The sequence below is a fragment of the Pogona vitticeps genome, chromosome 6, assembly GCF_051106095.1.
Source record: "Pogona vitticeps strain Pit_001003342236 chromosome 6, PviZW2.1, whole genome shotgun sequence".
Taxonomy (NCBI): Eukaryota; Metazoa; Chordata; class Lepidosauria; order Squamata; family Agamidae; genus Pogona; species Pogona vitticeps.
The window spans coordinates 85,114,024-85,136,247 of NC_135788.1; the positions used below are offsets into that span (position 1 = coordinate 85,114,024).

At 41.5% G+C, this 22,224-nt stretch overlaps 1 protein-coding gene across 1 annotated transcript; it reads left to right on the forward strand.

The window, feature by feature from the left end:
- Position 1: 1 nt before the first annotated feature.
- Positions 2-21,627, forward strand: TUBG1 (tubulin gamma 1). The gene is made up of 11 exons (XM_020796083.3): positions 2-319; positions 737-849; positions 3,711-3,878; positions 4,043-4,111; positions 8,978-9,057; positions 14,987-15,113; positions 15,496-15,582; positions 16,577-16,726; positions 17,535-17,687; positions 17,969-18,130; positions 19,702-21,627. Exons 1-11 carry the CDS (start codon positions 271-273, stop codon positions 19,897-19,899), a joined length of 1,356 nt encoding a protein of 451 aa, XP_020651742.1. The 5' UTR covers positions 2-270; the 3' UTR covers positions 19,900-21,627.
- The last annotated feature ends 597 nt before the right edge of the window (positions 21,628-22,224 follow it).

Sequence of the window (22,224 nt, forward strand, 5' to 3'; positions counted from 1 at the left end):
CACGGGAGACTGCAGAGGCCGCCACAGGACGGGCGGCGCCATCTTGTACGGAAAACATAATCCCCCAAAAGACAGGCGCGCGCGCTCTAACCCGCAAACCCTTTTTTTTTTTTTGCTTCTGCGCATGCGAGTTGTCAAGGCTTCTAGGCCGCGAAGAGAGGCGGCGGGAAGAGGTGAAGAGGAGTTCGCTGGGACCGTTTTTATTTCCAACCGGGAAGGGAGTATCCCTGACAAAGGTGTGGACGCCCGTCGCGAGGAGCCGCTTTCGCCATGCCTCGGGAGATCATCACTCTTCAACTGGGACAGTGTGGCAACCAAAGTGAGGGCCAGGGGAGAGGGTGGAGGGAAGTGCCTGGGATGGGGAGGCGCTTTCAAGGAGCCGCAGTTAGCTGTGGGGTCGTATTTCTTGGGGGGGGGGGGAAGCGACTTTGGGTTTCAGAAAAAAATGGAGAAAAAAAGGCGAAGGGGTCGGTAATAAGGTGGAGGCGAAGCTTTTTCGAGCAGTCTCGTGTGCCTCAGTTGTTACTCCCGGGCGAAATGGGGCAAAGCTGGTACTGTATTGAGCGCTGCAGGCGGAGAGTGAGGACCATTTCTGATGCCAGAAATAATGGTGATAATACCAACGTTCAACGGGGCCGCGTTAGGAATGTAAATCCCTCCTCGTTTCTCCTTACCGGTGCCACCTGTCGCCTTCAACTGGTGCAGATACTCTTCTTTCATGTGTTTTTCTTTGCAGTTGGGTTTGAATTCTGGAAACAGCTTTGTGCAGAACATGGCATTAGCCCCGAGGGTATTGTTGAAGAGTTTGCCACTGAGGGTACTGACCGCAAAGATGTTTTTTTCTACCAGGTAATCTGATCTCTTCTGTTTTATAGTGGGCAGCCTGCCTCTCGTTTTTTTCCAAAAGATTAAATGTGCATTGCTTTCGGAAATATAAAGTACCGTATTTTTCGCTCCATAAGACGCACCTTTCCATAAGACGCACCAATTTTTAGGAGAAGAAAACAGGAAAATATAATCTGTTTTCTTCGCTCCATAAGACGCACAGACTTTCCACCCCCCTGTTTTGTGGGGGGGAAGTGCGTCTTATGGTGCGAAAAATACGGTATATGTTTGATAATTTAACTGATTGTACTGTACCTTTGGCTTTCTCTTGGGCTTAGGACTATTTTCCTCTTAGGATTTGTTCCTCTTCTAAAATGATGGAGTAGATATATTTTTTGAATTACAGGCCTTCAAAATTAGAGGAAACCATTGAAGTTCTTATAAATGCTTTCATGGATCAGAAAGTTTGAAACTGGGATGCTTAGTATAGCCCATCCCTCAACTTCTGTGCTGTGTAAGCAGCTAAAGTATTTTACAATCTTAGACAGTGTTTTTGATTATAGTGTAGTGTGCTTCCAATCAGGGCTCTAATATGTAGACATCATGCTTCTTTTGCATCTTTGTCATGAACGTTCCATAAACAGGAGATCTGCTAGACTAGGCCTTGACTCCTATATCTGAAAGCACCAGGAAAAGAGGAAGACCAAATGTGAGATGAATTGATTCCATAAAGGATACCACAGCCTTGAGTTTAAACAGCTGAGCTGAGCTGTTATGGACAAGATATTTTGAAGGCCACTTATCCATAGGGTTGCCATTAGTTAAAGGAAACTTCTGAAAGAGAACATCTCCCTATATATGCCTACTGGGCTGTTGAGGCCTGCTGAGGGAGGCTCTTCTCTAACTTGGGAAATGAGCATAATTGCAATTCAGTTTCTGTGTAGTGTTTGTTGATAGGAAAATATCCAAGTGAGGCATAGCACAAGAAGTTGATTCTAGATAAAGTGAATGGCGTTGGGAATGCCCCTCCTTTCTACATTGCTCGTTTTACACTTCTCGTTGCACAGCCATTTCTGACTTCTACAGCCATTGTGTATTTATAGATTCCCTCATAGAGATTAGTGATGAGAATTCTGTGGGTTTTTCTCCCTTCTTGGCAATCCTTTTTATTATTATTCACTGCTTAAGTTCTTCCTTTCAGTACTACCATGTTCTGCAAGGTTTATGTTTTGAGAATAAAGGGAAATTTTTCTAAAGGAAGGAACTTTCTGTTTAAAACAGAGTCATGGTTGAAGATATATTCCCCAAACCAAGGAAATTCAGGTCATAAATCAACCCCCCTCATAGGCAGACTTCTTCCTATGAGGAGGGTTGATTTGTGACCTAAAATTTACCCCAAGTAAATACTACAGCATAAACCCACTGGCTGCACTATTCCCTACATGTATGTTGTGGATTAACTGAGGCGAAACATGGATTTTGTAAATGTCAGCATCTACAAACAGCAGGTTTTCAGCACAGTCCTATCCATACTTACATAATATCAACCAGTTGATCCTTTTTGAGGGCCAGGAAGTTTTGCTGTATTAAGTTGACTAAGTCAACAGTAAGAGGTTTTTTTTTGTAATCCTCAGGGAACCAAACAGTACATCTCACTAGTAATTGGGGGTAGAAGTACAAAAGGAATGCATCACTGTGTTCATGATTTAAACAAGAGAAGAGTTGATCTGAGGTTTGAATGTTACAGCTTTTGAGGCATATATTCGCAACTGTAACTTTGCTTTAAACCATTTTTTTCTCTCTTTCAGAAATTGCAAATTGTTTCACCCAAAGAGAGTTGTCATTTGCATCTCTACTACATAGTTTGTCCTCCTTCTTAGGGAAAAAGTATGAGTGCAGTTGATTTGATGTTTCTGGCTCTTAGCATTGACAGATACTTATATAATTACTTCCTAAAACTGTCTTCTGCTGGATTATTTGTGCTCAATACCTCCACTGTAGCTATGTTCTAGCTGATCTCAGCTAGCTAGTTCCTCTCCTGGGAAGCACTGAAGATTTACACTCCCAGCCCTTGCCTTTACAGCCAGAAGCTTCAGTCCACTGAGCTATATCAGAATTGGCTATAGGAGTAATCCTTTCATGTAGATACAAATTGTCATTTGAACCCTTCTCTTAATTCATTTTCTCATTTTCTATTCTGTTTGATTTCCCCTGAGATCAGACTATTAAACCAATTGTAATGAATCCTGCTGCTTCCCTCATTAAGTTAGATGCTAAGAAGTTAAAAGATGCTGTAGGCATATGTAATTAATAACTTAAATTGATTGCTCTCTTCCTTTTCCTACATAGCATAGCCCCTTTATAGGTTTAAATAACTAAATGTTCACAGTAGCACTGAACCACTTCTTGGTTCATTTGCCTGCTAATGGCCTTTCAACAGCCCTTGACCCCATCTTTTCTCTGTAACTGTTCCAGACCCTTGATTGCTGCTTCTGCCATTAGTAAAATGATTCCTAGCTGCAGCTTGAGCCTTGCTTGCTTCCATTGCCTGCTAGCAGGAGAAAAGGGAAGTGGGGGAGCTCTAAGCTTGCTGTTGTTGAACTACATACCTATTGCTATGATTTTGGGATTATTGGTAGCTTTGTCACTGGTGTACTCAAAACATTGTCCACTATTTAACATTTTTCTTAAAGCATTGAGTTCAGAAGGATTAAGGAAATCTAAAGCTAGGAGAACATGGTTGTGGAGCAACCACAGTGCGCCCCCCCCCCGCCTCCGGTAGTAGTATGAGCAGCAGGCTTCAACTTGCAATCAGATGACTGGGTAAAGCAATCTTGGAACCCTCTCTGTAAGCTGCTCAGGATGTTTTCATTCCTTGTTAACAGGCAGATGATGAGCACTATATACCCCGAGCTGTTCTCCTAGACCTGGAACCACGAGTGATTCATTCAATTCTGAACTCCCCATATGCCAACTTGTATAACCCAGAAAATATATACTTGTCTGAGCATGGTGGTGGAGCTGGGAACAACTGGGCCAGTGGTTTTTCACAGGTAAGAGTCCATAAATTAATAGCATACATGCCTTGATTCCTTTTAACTGGGCTTGGATACCAGTAAACCTTCATCAGTGCCTTATTGATAGAAACATGTTAACACTGAAATTTACAGTGAAATATAGGATAAATCTTTGGTTTGGTTTGTAATTTGTCTTCTAGGGAGAAAAGATTCATGAAGATATCTTCGACATTATAGACAGAGAAGCTGATGGCAGTGACAGCTTAGAGGTAAGGGGAACACTAAGAAGCAAACAGCTATGGAGATTTAAGGTCTAAGTTTACTCTCCTGGATTTCAGTGACTATCTTATTAGACAAGGTACTGGAAGCAATATTTGCTTTACTGGTGGATTTCAATAGTTTGTTTGCCTCAAACCTCATCTTGTTTTTTCACATTGGAAATGCTACTGAGATACTGTGTTTTGTTCTTCATCAATAAACTTCTGAAATACAAGAAGTCAGAAGCTTAAATATTGACTTAAAGATTATCAACAGTAATAATACTTATTTTAAAATCCTGTATTTCTTCCAAAGACTTCAACATGATCATTTCTCCTACACTCCCCACTTAAATGATGTGATATAATTTAGGACAAGAAACATTAAGTAGTGCTTCATAGAGGCTATGACAGCTTAAGGCAAGGAAGGCACAATCCATTTCTATGACCTGTATGTTCCTCCCTGCCAAAAGTAACATCATGAATTGAAAACTCTTTCTGGCAGTCTCCAAAAATTGTTGTGATATGGTTTAAATCGTATCACAACTCCCTGCACCCTTTTAAAAACAAAAACACGGAAGTAGATTTCAATTTGCTATTGTTCTTATTGGGAAAAGGCAATGCAGCCCACTATAGGCTGAGCAGGGGGCAAGATTGCCATCAGTTGGTAATCACTTGGTAATGGTCCTTGGAAAAGCCAACAGCTTTGAGCAGAAAATCTTGACCAAGAGGTCTGTATAGACTTGAGGAACTAGTTTGCCTCTATAGCACTGTGACCTGGGGCAACAGTCATGTTGGTATTAACTGGAAACTGAAAATGAAATACGCTGAATGCTGACTTGGCTGGTTTTTGGTATAGAGAGCAATAGTTCCCAAACTTGGATAATCCAGGTGTTCTTGGATTGCAACTCCCAGAAAACCCTAGCCAGCACAATTGGTGGTGAAGGCTTATGGGAACTGCAGTCCAAGAACATCTGGGTTTGATTTGGGGTTGAGAACCACTGGTATAGAGAATTATGGATGTTATAATAGCCATTTTCAGTCAGTAGAAGTGAAATAATACATCACCACATTACAGTGGTGCCTCGCTAGACGGTTGCCCCACTTTACGACGAAATCGCTTTACGATGGGTTTTTTGCAATCGATTAACCCATCGCAAAATGATGGTTCCAATGGGGCTTTTTTGCACTACGATCACCCACGCCCACTTTAGAGCACTTCAGAGGCTTTTCCTGCACAGTCAGGAAAAGCCTCCGAAGTGCTCTAAAGCGGGCGTGGGTGGTTTTGGGGCACACCCCACCAGGGTTCTGATGGTGCAGGAGAAGCCATCAGAACCCTGGCGGGGGTGCCCCAAAACCACCTGCGCCTGCTTTAGAGCGCTTTGGAGGCTTTTCCTGCAAAGGTAGAAAAAGCCTCCAAAGTGCTCTAAAGCGGGCGTGGGTAGTTTTGGGGCACCCCCGCCAGGGCTCTGATGGTGCAGGGGAAGTGCCCTGAAACCACACACCCTGGCTTTGGGGTTCCCCCGGGGCTTACCTTGCACCATGGGAGGACTCACACGGGTCCCTCTGCACAGTGATCGGCGTTTGCAGAGGCTTGTCTGACACTAATTTTAAAGTTCCCGCCTCTTCCTCCAGCCTTCAGCAAGCCTCGGAAGGGAAAAGGGGGGGAAAAGAGCATTTTTTCCTTCCGAGGCTTGCCGAAGGCTGGAGGAAGAGGCGGGAACTTTAAAATTAGTGTCAGACAAGCCTCTGCAAACGTCAATCGCTGTGCAGAGGGACCCGCGCAAGTCCTCCCATGGTGCAAGGTAAGCCCCGGGGGACCCCCAAAGCCAGGGCGTGTGGTTTTGGGGCATCTCCACCAGGGTTCTGATAGCTTCCCCTGCACCATCAGAGCCCTGGCGGGGGTGCCCCAAAACCACGCACGCCCACTTTAGAGCACTTCGGAGGCTTTTCCTGACTGTGCAGGAAAAGCCTCCAAAGTGCTCTAAAGTGGGCGCGGGTGGTTTCGGGGCACCCCCGCCAGGGTTCTGATGGCTTCCCATGCACCATCAGAGCCCTGGCAAGGATGCCCTGAAACCACCCGCACCCACTTTAGAGCACTTCAGAGGCTTTTCCTGCACCATCAGAGGACTGGTGGGGGACCTCCAAAGCTGGTGATCACGGGGAGGGGACCCCCCGCCAGTCCTCCCATGGTGCTTCCCCAGCTCCCTACCCCTTAAGTTTCTTTTAAATATTTTCCCCTAGGAACGCATTAATTAATTTTCACTGCATTCCTATGGGAAATTTGGTTTTGCAAGACGATGTTTTCGCAAGACAGTGATTTCCGCGGAACGGCTTACACGGGTCTCAAACTGTGGCCCTCCAGATGTTCTTGGACTTCAACTCCCAGAAATCCTGGCCAGCAGAGGTGGTGCTGAAGGCTTCTGGGAGCTATAGGCTAAGAACATCTGGAGGGCCACAGTTTGAGACCCCTGGTTTAACATCATCTTGCGAGGTACCACTGTATATTTTTGAGGGATATGACTAGGTAACAATGTAAAAAGAATACAGTACCCAACAGGCTTTAGATATGCAGAGCATGCTGAGTATCTGCAGGCTGCAAGTTAGATTAGGAGTTTGGAATGTATGAAGTATATATGTGGTAGGAAAAATGCCACAATATTCTAAATGAAAACTGGACTTTCAGATCCTTGGAGTAAGTGAAGTTGTTGGCCAGAATCCATCAAAATACATCCAGATATTGGGCATGATATGCTTTATTTGGGCAGTAATGATTCACAGCACTAGAGATGGGCATGAAGCACTGGCTTCAGTTGTTTGTGCTGGTTCATTTACCAGCCGAACAGATGTTTGGCGGTTTCCAACCCTGCGGCCTCTGGCATGTGCCCACTCAGAGATAGCACCTGAAGTAGGTGGGGCAGAGAAGCCAGGGCGGTGCCTCTTGAGTGAATGGGCACCCGCCGGAGGATGCAAGGCTGGAAACTGCTGAACACCTGTTTGGCTGGTAAACAAACTGGCACAAACTGGTGGTTCATGCTCATTTCTACATAGCACCATTATGGAGTTGCAGTCAGAGAAGCAGAAGATAACAAGTGCAGCAGTTACAAATGTCAATTCTGCTCAGACTAGGTAATATTTATCAACTACAGAGAAATCTCACAAACATAACAAATATATGCCCTAATTGTTGATGAAAATAAAAAAATATGGGGAAATCCTGTGAAGAACTTAAGTCTGTTATGAAAGTATATAAAAAGGAACATTTTTATTTCATAAAGATTTTAATGGAAAGATGGAGAAGAAGAATGCAAAGATTTTATTAGAAAATACAGAACAGGAATACAAAATGAATGTGGAAAACAAATGATACAATTTGGTTGCTAGGAGGGGGACTGGCAGTTACCAAAACAATTTCACATTTGCAATAAGGAGATTGTATACATGGATGATCCCATAAGATATCTCTAATAGCAATATGTAAAGATCCACATAGATCATATGTCATATCAAAGTTAATCAGAGATATCACAAAAGTGAATGAAAAGCTGCTGAATAGCTCAGTGGTTTAAGTATCTGACCTTGGAGGTAAAAATGTATACTCTTGCCACTGCTTTTTAATTTGCACGCTTGAGAACATCTCTAGGGAAGCATCTACTTATTCAAATGGTGGTGTCATTGTCAGTGGAGAACTTACCAATAACATCTGACATACAGATGTTACCATTTTATTAATTAATGGTTTACATGCTCTGTAAAGGTTACTCAGTAAAGTGACTCATGAACGTGGTGTAAAATTAATGTTAAGAAAACCAAATTTATCATAGTTAGTAAAAATCAAGCAACCCAGAAAATGCTGTTGAAGATACAAAATAAAATTATGTGATGTGTTGACTAATATATGTACCTTGGGATTTGACTGAATGAAAAGTGAGATTGTAATTATGCAAAGAAAGTCATATTAAAGATGACGTGAAGCAGCTCCTTAAGTTGAAGAATATAAAAATGACAGAAAGACTTGACTGAGAAAGAACATTATATGGTACTGTGTGCTCTTAGTTCTATTATATGTCATGGACTTTAAACGTCTATAAAAAGTGGCTGTCCGGTGTTGTGTAGTGACTAGAGTGATGGACTAGTACTCAGGAGGCCTGTGTTTGAATCCCCTCTCAGCCACGGAAACTCTCTGGAGGTGTAGAACTGGTAAAACCCTCACTTAAATCTCTCACTTAACTTGAAAGCCCTGTTAGGGTCACTGTCAGTTGGTTCCAACCTGCCAGCACAGAGCAACAACAAATATAAAAAGGATGGAAGCATTTGGAATGTGGATTTATCTGAGGGTGCTAAAATTTTATTTATCAGGATAATGCCCAGTGAAGAAGTACTGAAATAATGAAAATGAACTAAGTAAGACTGAAAGATCATAACACATATAAAAACTAGAAAAGTTCAGTCATCTAATTAAAAAGACAGACTATTGCAGATGGCCATTCAAGGTAAAATAAATGGCAGACATAGTGCAGGAAGGCAAAGAATGTATGAGCTGAAGAGCCTTGGAAAGTGGTTTGAGTAAACCACAACATCAGTTTTTAGAGTGGCTGCATCAAAAATATTTTAGGCAACATGGAAGAGTATAGCTATGTAGCAAATGTTTTTTAGCTTTTATGTTGTAGGGGAAAAACCAAGCTGCATAGGCTTCATGTACAAAGCACTGCTTTTCATCTGTTTGTTGTGATAATCATTGAATGGATCGCCCATAGAATGCCCCAACAGGGAGTGGGCAAGTTTAGCCTCCCTTGGAAGCTGATCAGAGAGCAGCCACTAAAGAAGCCCCTTTTGTATCTCCATTAAATGCATACTTTCCATTATTTTTCCCTTCAGGGTTTTGTGCTATGCCATTCTATCGCAGGCGGGACTGGTTCTGGTTTGGGCTCTTACCTCCTGGAGAGATTAAATGACAGGTGAGTGATGGTAGCAAATATACCTCTGAGGCATATCTAGAGGATAAAGGCAGTGAGACTACTTTTAGAAGCCAGCAGACTGGCAGATGTGCAGGATACACAGCTGACTCAGAGTAAAATCTGCCCCACCTTGTAGTTAGTGGAGTTGTGACTTGAAATAGGAAAAAGGCTGAAATAATACTTTCTCCCCCCTCAAGCTAGAAATGTTCTTTAGTCACAGCTGAAGCAATTTACATTTATTTTTCATTGGCTCTGTAGTAGTTTGGGAAGCATATCTATGCAAAATTTCCATTAGAAGGTGGAAAACAGACGTTTCGGATAATTCAAATACTTGAAGTAGATATCATTCTCTGGGGGCTTATAAATAGTGTACCAAATAAACATTTCTTGAATGTAATGAGTTTTCACTGTGAAACTCTTTCAGAGAGCTTATCTCTGATTTTCCCTAAAGGTCCACAGAAGTTGACTCCACTTGCTGTGAAGCCATTTTGTGATTGATCTTGTCCCTCTATCCCTCAGTTCTTCTGTACATGTTAGAGGAACTTGGCAGAAGTGTCCTTTTATGGTGATCCAAGAGAGATCTGTTTTCATCTTACTGACTTTCATTGTACAGTACTTGGCATGAAGGTTCCTTTTGTCAGACAGATGTGAATATCTCATAATGAGTAAGTCTTCACATCTACCAGAGAAGCAAGGACCTGTGAAGACTTAAAAAGTTCCTTGTGGTGTTCACCTTTCAGTTTTGTTTTGTGTTGTTTCCAAGATCCTAATCTACCTCCAAAAAAAGAGCATCATGTGGTCCTTGTGCGCAATATGAAAGTAAGGTTGTATGATACCTTCATTAGACTAGTAGAATCGCACATATGGGCACTAGCTTTTGAGTCCTGCAGGTCCCTTTATCAGGCTGGGCATTACAGCATGCATCCCTCAGCTCTGTATTGTCCAGCCTGGTGAAGACTCTTTTAGGACTTGAAAGTTGATCAATGTTTGTGATTTTCTAGTAGCCTAATAAAGGTACCAGTCACCCTAATGCTATTTAATGATTGTTCTTTTTGAATTGCAAAAGACAATCTGCACTGTTTGGAGTACTGGACCTCTGTGTAAGTACTGCTATATTCTTCACACATTATACAGTGTGGATAAGAAAGGTTTTCTTATTTCAGTCATCTTTTCCTTACACTTTATATAGTTGGCGCTGGTGCTTATTCGTGTAAGTGTAATTGACTGATTACTCACAGTGAAATTAAAGATTGTAACCAGTTTCTGGTTAAACAGAAGTGTTTAATTAGGAAAAAACATTTATAGAAATGGCAGTGATTGAAAGGCATTTAAAAATGTTTAATATGCACTATAACACTCATTTAAGTGCTGTTATGCAGTTTAAACATATAGTCAGGAAGAAAAGATGACAGGGCAATACAAACAGAAATAGTACTGCTATTTCTCCCCCTCCCCCCCAAAAAAGTTGGGTTTTCTGCTACTGGAGAAGGCAAACCACTGGGGAAATTAAGAAAGATAATTATTTAACAATGTTGAAATCTCATAGAATATAGTGAAGTATGCCTGTGTAAAGAAACTAGTATGGAAACACATGTGTTTTTGCTGCACTGCAGTGACAAGGCTGCCTTGTAGCTTAGTGTTCTGGATTTCCAATCTAACAAGGCTAAGAAGATTTTCCCCCCTCCCTCCTCTCCCCCTTACTTTGCCCTTTTTCAATTTAGTTAAATAGAATAGAGGGGAATGCTCTTGTTACTGTTTTGCCCTCAAGTCTCTTCTGGCACAATGCCTGAGAGCAAACAGTGCAGGCTTAGTCTTCTAATTGAGTTGCTTTTCAGCGCCTGTTGCCTCGTGATTCCCAATGTCCAGCTGAAGCCCAAGAACACTTGGTACTTTCCACTTCTGAATTGTTCTCTCATGTCATGGCCACACCCTGAGCTGCTGTTGAGATATAAACTGTGATCTAGAAGAACAGAAAGCAGCCAGATCCTTTGGAACATCAACACCAGATGCAAGGCTGCTAAACGCCAATCCAGCTCTAATAGAATGCCTTGGTGAGAGCTTGTAAGTCAGTGGTTCGTCAAGCCAGGCAGTTTTGAAGTGGGAACTCAGGAGTCAATACCTCTTAAGATGACAACTTCTACACAACAGGTTGAGAGCTTGTAAGTCAATTACTACCTCCCCCCAATCTGTCTTTGTGCCTAATGGCATAGACAACAGCTCTGGAACAAGCTTGACAACGAAGATGATCTGCTAGGTTTCAAAACAGAGAGCTGCTGCTTCAGGCCTTCCACTTTTCAGAAGCAGTCTGGGAGCAGTGATTGGCCTTATAGGTACAAAATGCCTTGGGTCAATCTCAAATTTTATTGGAGCATGCTTCTCACTTTGAGTTCACTGTATCTCTCTGATTCTTTTCTGAGTACCTGTCCTGTGATAATAGCCCAGTTACTCAGAACAAAAAGTCCCCAGCATTAGATCTTTTACAAATCACGAACAAGTGTGGGTCTTACTGGCTAAGTATCCGAATCTACAGCCACATGATGAGCAGGCTTTCCCCCCAATTCAGGTGTAACATAGTTAAGGTGACAGCTATCACAACCACCTTTGACCACTGGATCTTTGAAAACCTTTCCTTGTTCAGTTTAGTCCTTGGTGTCTGAACATTCTGACTGGAGGCTATGGACATGATGTTCAGTATTCCACTTTGACCTGTTGCACCTTGTTTTCCAAACCTCATAGGAATGGTGGTGGCCATCCAGACTGCAAGGTCATGTCTTATAAAACCTTCTCATCCAAGCCTCAGTTTTTTGTCAAGACCTAGAGTTGCTCCATGTTACTGTATGGAAATTGACACATTCAACCTAGCCAATGTACATTATGTCAATCGGATAATAAATTCTTTGCTTGCTTTATGCAAGAAATCTACTAGCAGAATTGATGGAACTATCTGCAAAGCCTTTAGAGTTGTGTTCTTTCCCCTAGTACTTGTGATCTATGAGCAAATAGTTTGTTCTTCTTAAGGTTTTTTTTTTTCACTATTTGCAGGAGTTGATTTGCCATCTTTCACTCTAAACTATCTCACCCTAGTGAGGAGTTCCTTCTGTAGTGTGTCTTGCAGAAACATAGGCTGTAGATGTCTAGATTCCTTGTTTCTGAAGAGGTCATTTTTAAGTTAAAATGTTTTCCATTTTAATCTGAATAGGAGGATTAATGAATACATTGCTGTGCCTTATTCAAGGAATTATTTTATTTGTGGGGTCTTTTAGATTGAATATTAATTTAATTTCCATATATGATTTTAATTTTTTTATTCCAAACTATTATAGGATGATAACTTCCCCCTTTGATGTCCTACCACCTCACTGCATTATATGAGATACAGTTACTATAATTGTTCTCCCCACAAATCCCTTTTTTTGTACATATTCTTCCATTTGGGTATCGTGTAAATAATAGATGAATAGTTACTGCATTTTGACCAAAGCCTTCTGTAGATAACAGCAATGATTCTCAGTGTTTGGCCCTCCAGATGTTTGAAGTTCAGTCCCCAGAAGGCTTGGCAAGTATGGTCAATGGTCAGGGATTCTGGAAATCAAAGTCCAAAACATCTGGAGGGTCAAAGGCTGTGAACTACCGAGATAGAGGAATTTGGGATGTGATTTAATGATGGACATGTAGTCCAGCTTATGCAGGATGAATTAAATTGCTGCAGTTGATCATCTCAGCACTGGTCCTCATCTGTTCCAGCAACATTGAACTTGATGTAAAATCAGAGCATCCAAATCTATTCCGGTGATGTGATATTTCCTCTTGATTAGTTCTTCAGTTTGTTGTCTTAGATTAGCCGAAACTCTGATGATGGCATCCCTCCCTCCCTTTTCTTCTTATGTTGCCTTAAGAAACTTAAAAGTACCTGTTTTTAAGGTTGGTTTAAGTTTGTGGTACTTCTGAAACTTGTAGTGAGAACTGATCTGTGATTGGGTTCATTGTTTTCTTTGGGCAACTCCTCATTTTCAGCGGGAAGTAAAAACGGAGACATCTTTAAACTGTCACTTTTATTATCACCACTCTTCTCCAGCACATTATTCATGGGATCAAAATCTCTCAACTTTGGCAACAGGCCATAACTAGACAAACCAAAACTTTTCCCATACTCCCACAGTGGGGAATTTGCCCACGCCATTCCTGGTACATCGGTCTTTGGGGAGGAGTACTTCTCAGGGTGCAAATTGTCCCACAACATGAGCGCCTCACCCAGCCTTGCTCGTCTAGTTTGTCACAGAAACGGTTGTGGGCTGTCTCAGTCTTTCTTTGTAGCTCTAACTCACGCGGCATCACGATCACAGTCCACTCTTGTGTCCGAACTGTGACGGCTTTTCTCCTTTCAGCCTCGGCTCTGTTAGCAGTCCTCCCACCTTTAGATTGGGGAAATCCCTCAGTAGGCCTTGAGTCTTCACATATTCAACCTCCCTCCTCCATGCCTCCTCTCTCTTTCTCTCGTACTCCTCCAGCACCGAACTGAACCAACGCACCCCTTCCTCATATCCTCTTCACACACTGTCACCTCTTGCTCCTCCTTCCTCCCTCTTGTACAGTGGGGTCTTGACTTAAGAACGGCTTGAGTTAAGAACATTTTGACTTAAGAACCACTCTCATAGGAAAATATTGACTTGACTTACATACTTAGATTTGAGTTAAGAACTGAAAAAAACCACATGGGAGGCAGGGAAAGTGCAAAATTTGAACTTTCAGTTAACGGTTGGCCAGTGAAAAGGGTGCCTGTCTGCTTCCTCACTCCTCCCAGCGTTTAGAGAGTGGATTGGGAGTCTTCAGACTGCCTGGTACTGCCTGGACTGTATTTTCCCTGCCTTCCCTGAACCTTTCTTGACCTAAAAAAAAAAGAAACAAAATATCCCCCTCTAGTGGTCGAAGGCAGAATAGCAGCTTCCCATTAGTTTCTATGGACGGAAAAGAGCAGATACGGATCAAATGGTTTTCAATGCATTCCTATGGGAAATGCAGATTTGACCTGAGAACTTTTTGACTTGAGAACCGCCTTCCAATACGGATTAAGTTCTCAAGTCAAGACCCCACTGTATCCTCCTCTACCAGACAAATCTCCACTTTTCCCGCCTTCTCCTTCAATTCAACTTTCCCCACCTCCTTTGTAACTGTCACTTCTTTAGTCATCATCTCTTCCTCACTTCCCTTATCCTCTCTTCCTTCTATAGCCTCTGTCAACACGGACGCATCACTCTCTCACACTCCTCCTTCACATGATCCTTCCAATGGAATATCCAAATTCTGAGCTACCTCTGGCAAGTCGTCCATGTCTATTTTTCATTTTCTTTGGAAGGAACATTAAGAGTAACTTTGTGGTTAATGTCAGGATCCATTCTGTTTGTTCAATTTCTCTTGAATGAGCAAGAAACAGTAGTATTTAGGCTGTTCTTATGTTTATTTTAGGAACTGGAGGATATTAGTTTCATCTTTTCCATACTCACTTCATATTTCATATTTATAAACATAAGTGTGTGCATAAAGTCTGTCCTATTGGCTCTTTGTTCTTATCAATAGAACTTGGGAATCTTTCTGATTGGCTGTCATACCCCTTCTTCTAACTCTTGGTTCTTCTTCTGTCAGATGTCTGAACATTTGGGTCATCATAGTGTTCATATAAGTTAAATAAATAAATAAATAAATAAATAAATACCTACCTACCTACCTACCTACCTACCTACCTACCTACCTACCTACCTACCTACCTACCTACCTACCTACGGGTCTTCCTCAACCCATTTGCATGCCCAGGATCCTAAAATAGTTAGTTACTTTAGAAACAGAACACTTGCATCTCCATATTGATTAGTGATATACAGTATGTTTGTATATGTACAAGTTCTGAGCGGGTGACTATTTTCTTCCCTAATAGGTACCCTAAGAAATTGGTGCAGACATACTCTGTCTTCCCAAACCAGGATGAGATGAGTGATGTTGTGGTGCAACCATACAACTCTCTATTGACACTAAAGCGGCTGACACAGAATGCTGATTGTGTGGTAAGGGATAGTTGGGTAATGCCTATTCTTCCCTCAGGAAGGTAAATCGCCTATTCCCAGGTAGGATAGGACATCTCAAACTGTACTTAAACAGAAGATGGTGTATACAATGGAAACATTTTGTCTTGTAGAGAGAATTGAGGTTTCTCTAGGTATATGTCAACATGCCTAGAATTGTTTTGAGACACTTGCTTCCTAAAGTTGCATTACTGTTTGCAGTGCATCTGCCCCTTCTGTGTTGTGGAAGGCCCTATAACATGTAGAAAATGGGTACAAAAGTAATTCAAAAAGAATGGAGCCTGAACTCTATTTATTTATTTAGTAGGCTTGTGGAATGGACCCCCCCAATCCTACACTTCCTAAAGAGTCTCCCTTTTAACAGGTGGTTCTAGACAACACAGCTCTGAATCGCATTGCTACAGATAGACTACACATCCAGAATCCCACCTTTTCCCAGATCAACCAGCTGGTGAGTGAGCAGGGATGTGACAAAAACATGCTTCTCCAAGCCTCTGAAGAAAGGAGCTGGGTGTGCTGCTTCCTGGGGGTTATGTCTCATTGTGGAGTCAAGAGTTGTATATTTTTAAAATGTAATATTGTATACTATTTTCAAAAACAATGTATCGGAAAAGTAGTATATCATTTAAAAAAAGAAGGGTGGCCCTTGGTGTGATAAAAATTACAGATGTAGAACAGTTTTTAGGGCCTTCTTAAATCTAGATTTTTCTAGTTTGCTGCCTCTTGTTTTAGTTGGGGGACAGCTTTAATTTCAGGTATTTTTAATTTTCTTCTATTGGTTTCAGTACAGGCAATTTAAGAGTTATTTATGGCATTTTTCACTTTGCTTTACTCTCTTATCCATACAACAATGTATAAATTAGGCCAGTATATGTCCCTGCTCTCTAAATAGACAATGGATGAAGTCTGTGAATACTTAAAAGTAACCCAGAGAGTTGTATCAGAAAATTGAACTTGGATATACAGGTACTGAGGAAGAGGTTGTGATTTTACGTGATCTGCATTCATTTTTTGCAAATAAAAATTTTGCATTAGGTATTTGCATTAAATAGCTAGCTGGATAGCTCAGTATCTGGCTGCAAAGCCATAAGTTGGGAGTTCAGTTCCCCACTGTGCTTCCCAGAAGAGATAGTCTGTATGGTCTTGGGCAAGCTGAACAGTCCCAAGATGCCCCCAGAAAAAAGGGAGTTATAAATAATTTCTCTTTACCTAGAAAACTATGAAAAGGGTTGCCATAAGTCAGAATTGTTTTGATACACACAATTGTTATTATTTGCATTAAATATTTAGTTTCCGGACTTTCTCTCTGGATACATTTGAGAGCTTTCCTGGAGAAAGTGAAACAGTGAATTGTGGTCTGCTTTACTTCTCTTTCAGTTCAGTCCTAATTTATTTCTGGGGAAGATGTGGGTCTTGCTGTAATTTTTATCTTGTTTCTTTCCTAGGTCTCCACCATTATGTCTGCTAGTACCACCACATTGCGATACCCAGGCTACATGAACAATGATTTGATAGGATTGATTGCTTCCCTTATTCCTACTCCAAGGTTGCACTTCCTTATCACAGGCTACACACCTCTTACCACAGACCAGGCTGTAAGTACTTTTCCTGCTTCTACCCTTAAGCCAAACTGCGGGAGTTCTTAACATGTCTTAACTTTTTGGCAATCATTCAGTTGGTGAGAAGTCAGCATTTTCTGGCCTCTGGTTTAGTAGTTATCCGGGGCAACTCAGCAAAATGTGCAGTCAGAATGTCCTATTTATGATCATAGTCAAGATGCAGTGTTGAAGACCAGGAGTTGTATAGAGACAAAGTGCAGTTCCTGATCCAGTTCCCTTGTACCCTAGCTGCCAGTCTAATAAACATAGATCTCTTCTTCCCTTTTTTCATCCCCATCCACAAGCAACAGGACAAGATGCAGAGGGATAGATCGCAAAAGCTGATGATTCGGAAGAGGGTATCAAATGCATGTGTGTGAGAGAGACTTAAGTGTTTGTGTTCTCTTGCTCTTTCACAAGATTGTCTGCCTCTTATTTCTTCTTCCTCCTCCCCCTATAAATATGGGTATTTGCCTTCATCTGAATGTCTGCTAATTTCTCTCCGCCAGTCTGTCTGTTGTTACAGAAATCAGAATGGTCAGAGAATTTTGAATCCCGCTTCCCTTTTTCTCTGTTGTTTGAAGATGGTTTTTTATTTGACCTACTTGGGAGGCTACAGCATCTTCCTTCTGAAAAGCACTGGAACGATGGATGCTTCTTGGCTGTAGTACATATACATTCTCATGGAAAGACTTGCCTGATAGGGTAAATCCTTTGAGGGTCTGTGAGAGCTTTTTCTTAATGTATGAAACGACAGTTTCAATTCCTCTGTCAAATAAATGCCTTTTAAATCTTTTGCTCACAGGTAGCAAGTGTACGCAAAACCACTGTACTTGACGTGATGCGACGTCTATTGCAGCCCAAGAATGTTATGGTATCTATGGGGCGAGATCGTCAGACAAACCATTGCTACATTGCCATTCTTAACATCATCCAGGGAGAAGTGGATCCCACCCAGGTCGGTAGCTAAAGAAAGATCAGCCAAATTAAATTTACTACCTGGGGAGTTTCACTAGGGCTAATGTTGGTCATCATGCTAGTGTAAAAGTAATTATTGTGTAGTCACACATGCATGTATGCCTATGGAGTGCAACAGTGCTCTCACCCTCAAAATCTAAGGAATCTTTGTGAACTTCTTTCCCTAGTAATTTTCTTCAAGAGGAAGTTAATTTGTGCTACCAGACCGTCAGTTGGATTAGCTGTATCCCACCCCCATAAAAACCTTCTGTTCCTTCTTAGGTCCATAAGAGTTTGCAGCGGATCCGGGAGAGAAAACTGGCCAACTTTATTCCTTGGGGCCCAGCCAGCATTCAAGTGGCACTTTCTAGGAAGTCTCCATACTTGCCATCAGCACACAGGGTCAGTGGTCTGATGATGGCTAATCACACGAATATCTCTTCGGTAAGTCTGGCTTGGAACAATTCTTTTTTTGCGGGTTGATGTTCTCATAATTAACTGACGTAATAAACATTGCTCTGGCCTTTTAGCTACTCTCAATGTTTCTGCACCCCTTTTTGTTACATTATTCAAGATTAGGAAGTGATTTCACTCCCTCCCACGTCTTTTTCAGCCAGTACTAATCCTTTCCTATCAGCAGATTTAATAATAATTTTACTTCGGGGAAAAATGGTTTAAACTTAATCCAGCTGCTCTGAAGGCTTTGGGTGCTAAATCCTATGGGGTTTTTGTTTTTCAGAAATTAGAAGTGCAAGGTCAGAACAGGTGACAGATGTTTGAAAGTAATCTTGAATGTTTTTGCACTGAGAAATTTCTGGCTTGCAACGTAATCTGGAGGAGGTGGACTGGTGAAATGCTTTTGTCTTGATTCTCCTAGATGCCATACTAGCTTTTCATGCCATTACTGTAGTTAGTTTTCTTCTGGGATGCTTGAAGTATACTGTATTTCAGTGGCTTCACTTTATTTTTAGGAGTAGAGATGGGGATATTTTTATACGAATATCCGCACACAGGTGGAAATAACAAGGGTCTGGCCCCATGGGGCCGATCTGTCCACTCACAATTTCACCGCTGCCACTGGCTCTGCGGAGGCTTCCTATCGCACTGTTCTCCGCAATGGATTAGCCACTCTCCAACCTAGCAGAGAGGCTTCTCATCCCGCCTCCTGCCAGGACTGGGTAATCAATTGTGGACAACGGTGTGATAGGAAGCCTCCATGGAGCTGGCGGCAGCGGTGAAATTATGAGTGGATCTTTGTTATTTCCATCTGTGCGGGGATATTTGTATTCGTAAATGAATACAAATGCCCCCATCTCTATTTAGGAGGTTAGTCTCTGAAGGCGGTGCTGGAAAATTGCTATTTAAATTGCTCATGTGCTTTTTCAGCATCCACATGAAAGTGGTGGGTGAGGCTTGAGCATTTAGTGCCATTATTACGTAGATAACAATTTGCACTTCTATTTCCAGCGTCTAATACAGGGAGATAGCAGAGATGACAGACCAGTTCTTGTGATGTGGGAGAGGAAATACAAGCAATTCAAGGAGGGGTTGCATTCTCCTTAAAAAACCAAGCATCTAGCGTGCAGGTGTTCTTTGGTCCCAACATTTTGGCAGCCCTTGATTACAAATGGCTTACAAGCTTTGGGTGTTTTCCTAGCTGCAGCCCCTGTGGAAGAAAACAGACCTGGCCAGAATTACCTATATCCTAAACACCACACTGAATTACTTATAGTGCTGTTTGTATGGAGTTGACTTTTAAAGACAATGGGAAATTTCAGTTGGTCTGCAAAATTGGTTATTCAGATCTCAAGAGAATATATTGATTTAGTCTTAGTTCTGTTGCATTTGTTGTTGGTTTGCTTTGCAGTATCTATTCAGTGTCTTGGTGAAGAGTGCTTAAATGCTATAAGGAAGTGTGTAAGCAGAACACTTTGCTTTTTTTTTCTTTTACATCAAAACAATCTGTTCATTTTCTATAAACCTCGTCCATACCTTTTCTGTTTTTTCTCCCCCAGCTCTTTGAACGTACTTGCCATCAATATGACAAACTACGCAAACGGGAAGCCTTCCTGGAGCAGTTCCGCAAGGAGGACATGTTTAAGGAGAACTTTGATGAACTTGATGACTCTCGCAAGATTGTACAGGAGCTGATAGATGAATACCATGCTGCCACTCGGCCCGACTACATCTCCTGGGGCACACAAGAGCAATGAGTGGGATTGTAGGGTTGCTGTCATCTGGAATCTTTCTTCTGAAGCAAGATTCTTCTCAGTATATGAGCCCTTCCCTTCCTATGACCCATTTCTTTTTGGAGAAGGGGCACTTACAGGCCCCTAATTGAGAGAAAGGAATCTGGGTGCTATTTTGGCACTGAGACTAGGATCCTCTGTCACTTACCAAGCGGCAACCGAATGTTCCCATTACTGGGCCGGATTTCTCCCTGCCTTCTTGGGGAACCAGGCTATATCTGCCATTTTCCCTTGGACCAGGAATCCTTAGCCTTGGTTAGTAGCAAGCAGTAACAGTGTAATTTCTTTTTTGTTTGTTCCTTTTTAATGTTCTTCAGAAGCTTGTTCCTCTTCCAAGCTGTTTTCATGATGCACCTCTATGTATTTAAACACATTTCTGTTGGCATAAGTACAAAGTGAATAATGAACTCTGATGCCTATGGGCATTTAAAAATAACACGTATTTCTGCATAATACTTTCATTTTTTTATTGCTGATTCTGTGGGCATTAACTGTGTTGCAGCTATGTTGACGAGTAATGGGTTAAGAGATGCCAGAACAGGAAAGAGAAGATTAATAGTCAAGGCAAAAGGAGTATTGGTACAGGCCTAGCTCTCTGTATGATAATTTGAATACTTTCTTCAGTGAGGAGGTTGGTGGTGGGTGGCAAAGGGACAGTTGTTCTGTTGAGAAAACAGCATCGTAGAAATTTTATCCTGTGAGGCCAGTCGTGGATGGAGATGGAACATACAGACACCTTTTTAATGTTGCTGGACCAGGCAAACCTTTGACTTAAGCCCTTATTCCCTCTTCTAGACACCGAATTTGTTTTCTAATTGCTCTTACTTCAATCTTCATATATGCTTATGAGGAACCCTCCCTGGGTTCTTGTGGAAAATACATCTTTTGTAACTCAGAAGTGGGCAGAGTAGTCTGTGAGCTCTATGCAGCCCCTGGGGCATTTTTGCTCTCTCTGAAGTAGAAAAAATATTTTTTTTCTACAAGACTATTGTATGATTTCAATTCAGTTGGGGGTGTGTGTGTTGGGAATTCCCTAAAGATCATATTCACCCAAAATTTTCCCCAGAATTGGAAAAAAATAAAACCAGAAATGCCTATCGAGACACTTCCTGTTTACATTTTTTTTAAAGGCTGAAAACAGATATTTTTCAGTTTATTGTAGCATACAGAGGGGGCTGGCTTCCCACACCTAAGCTTGCTCTCCTCTGCTATTATCTACTGTACATATAGTTTAGAAATAGTGCTTTATTCTTTTATTTTTTTACTGTCAGCATGATCTCTATTGGCATGTACAGTGTTTGCTACTGTATCAGTAATGTGGCACTTTGCACAGGAACTGGTTGCAGCATTTTAAAATTTCCTTTTTACTTGCCCCAATTTTGATTGCTCCCCGCTTTCCTCTTGCAGAGTCCCACTCCAGTCCAAAGACCACCTAATGGTTTTTGAAAAGAAAATACGTTTTTACACCCATAAGACTCCTCTTGTTTCTGAAAGAGATACTGCAGTAAAGAAGGGTTATGAAGGGAGTGCTATAGCAAATAAAAAGCTGTGTTAGTCTGGGTTTGTGAAGGAAGTTTGTAATCAGTGACCTTTTAAAACCTTGTTATCGAAGACACATTGCTGTGGGTATATGGACTGGTGCAAATGTTGTAATGTGGGCAAAGAATAGAAATTTTATCTTTGACAAGGTGAGTGGATGACTACTTGTAATTGGCATACATACTGCACAGAAATTAGGAATACTTGAAGCCTCTTCAGTAGTTTTTTTAAAAGGGTCAATCTGAAAGTATGAGCAGAGAAAATTTTAGCTTTTGCCTGCCTGCCACTGTTTCCATCTGAAGCACAGTCTGGATGCAAAAAATCCTCACAAAATCAGAAACTCTAATCCCTCAGGATTCCTAATCACACAGAGAGGCTCAACTTGTCACAGAAGCTTTTCCCCCCAGTTCCTTTCTCTATAAAGAGAGCAACAAATGGGATGGGATAAAACTCACTGCATGCTCATACTTTCAAATTAATACTTTTTTAAAAAATTCCTGATTAGGGCTTGAGACTTTCTTCTGGGAAAGAGGTTTATATTTATATTAATGCAGCATAAATCACATTAGTACCTTAATTCACATAGAGGGAGGTATGAGATTCAGGCATTGGTGGGGTAGGTGGGAATAATGTCCTATGATCCCTGCTTAATTTGAAAAGCAGGTTGCACTTGCTCAAGACCTAAGGAAACAGACTTTACATAATCTGTTGCAATGTGTAAAGTATATGGCAGCCTGGTTTATTTAGTGC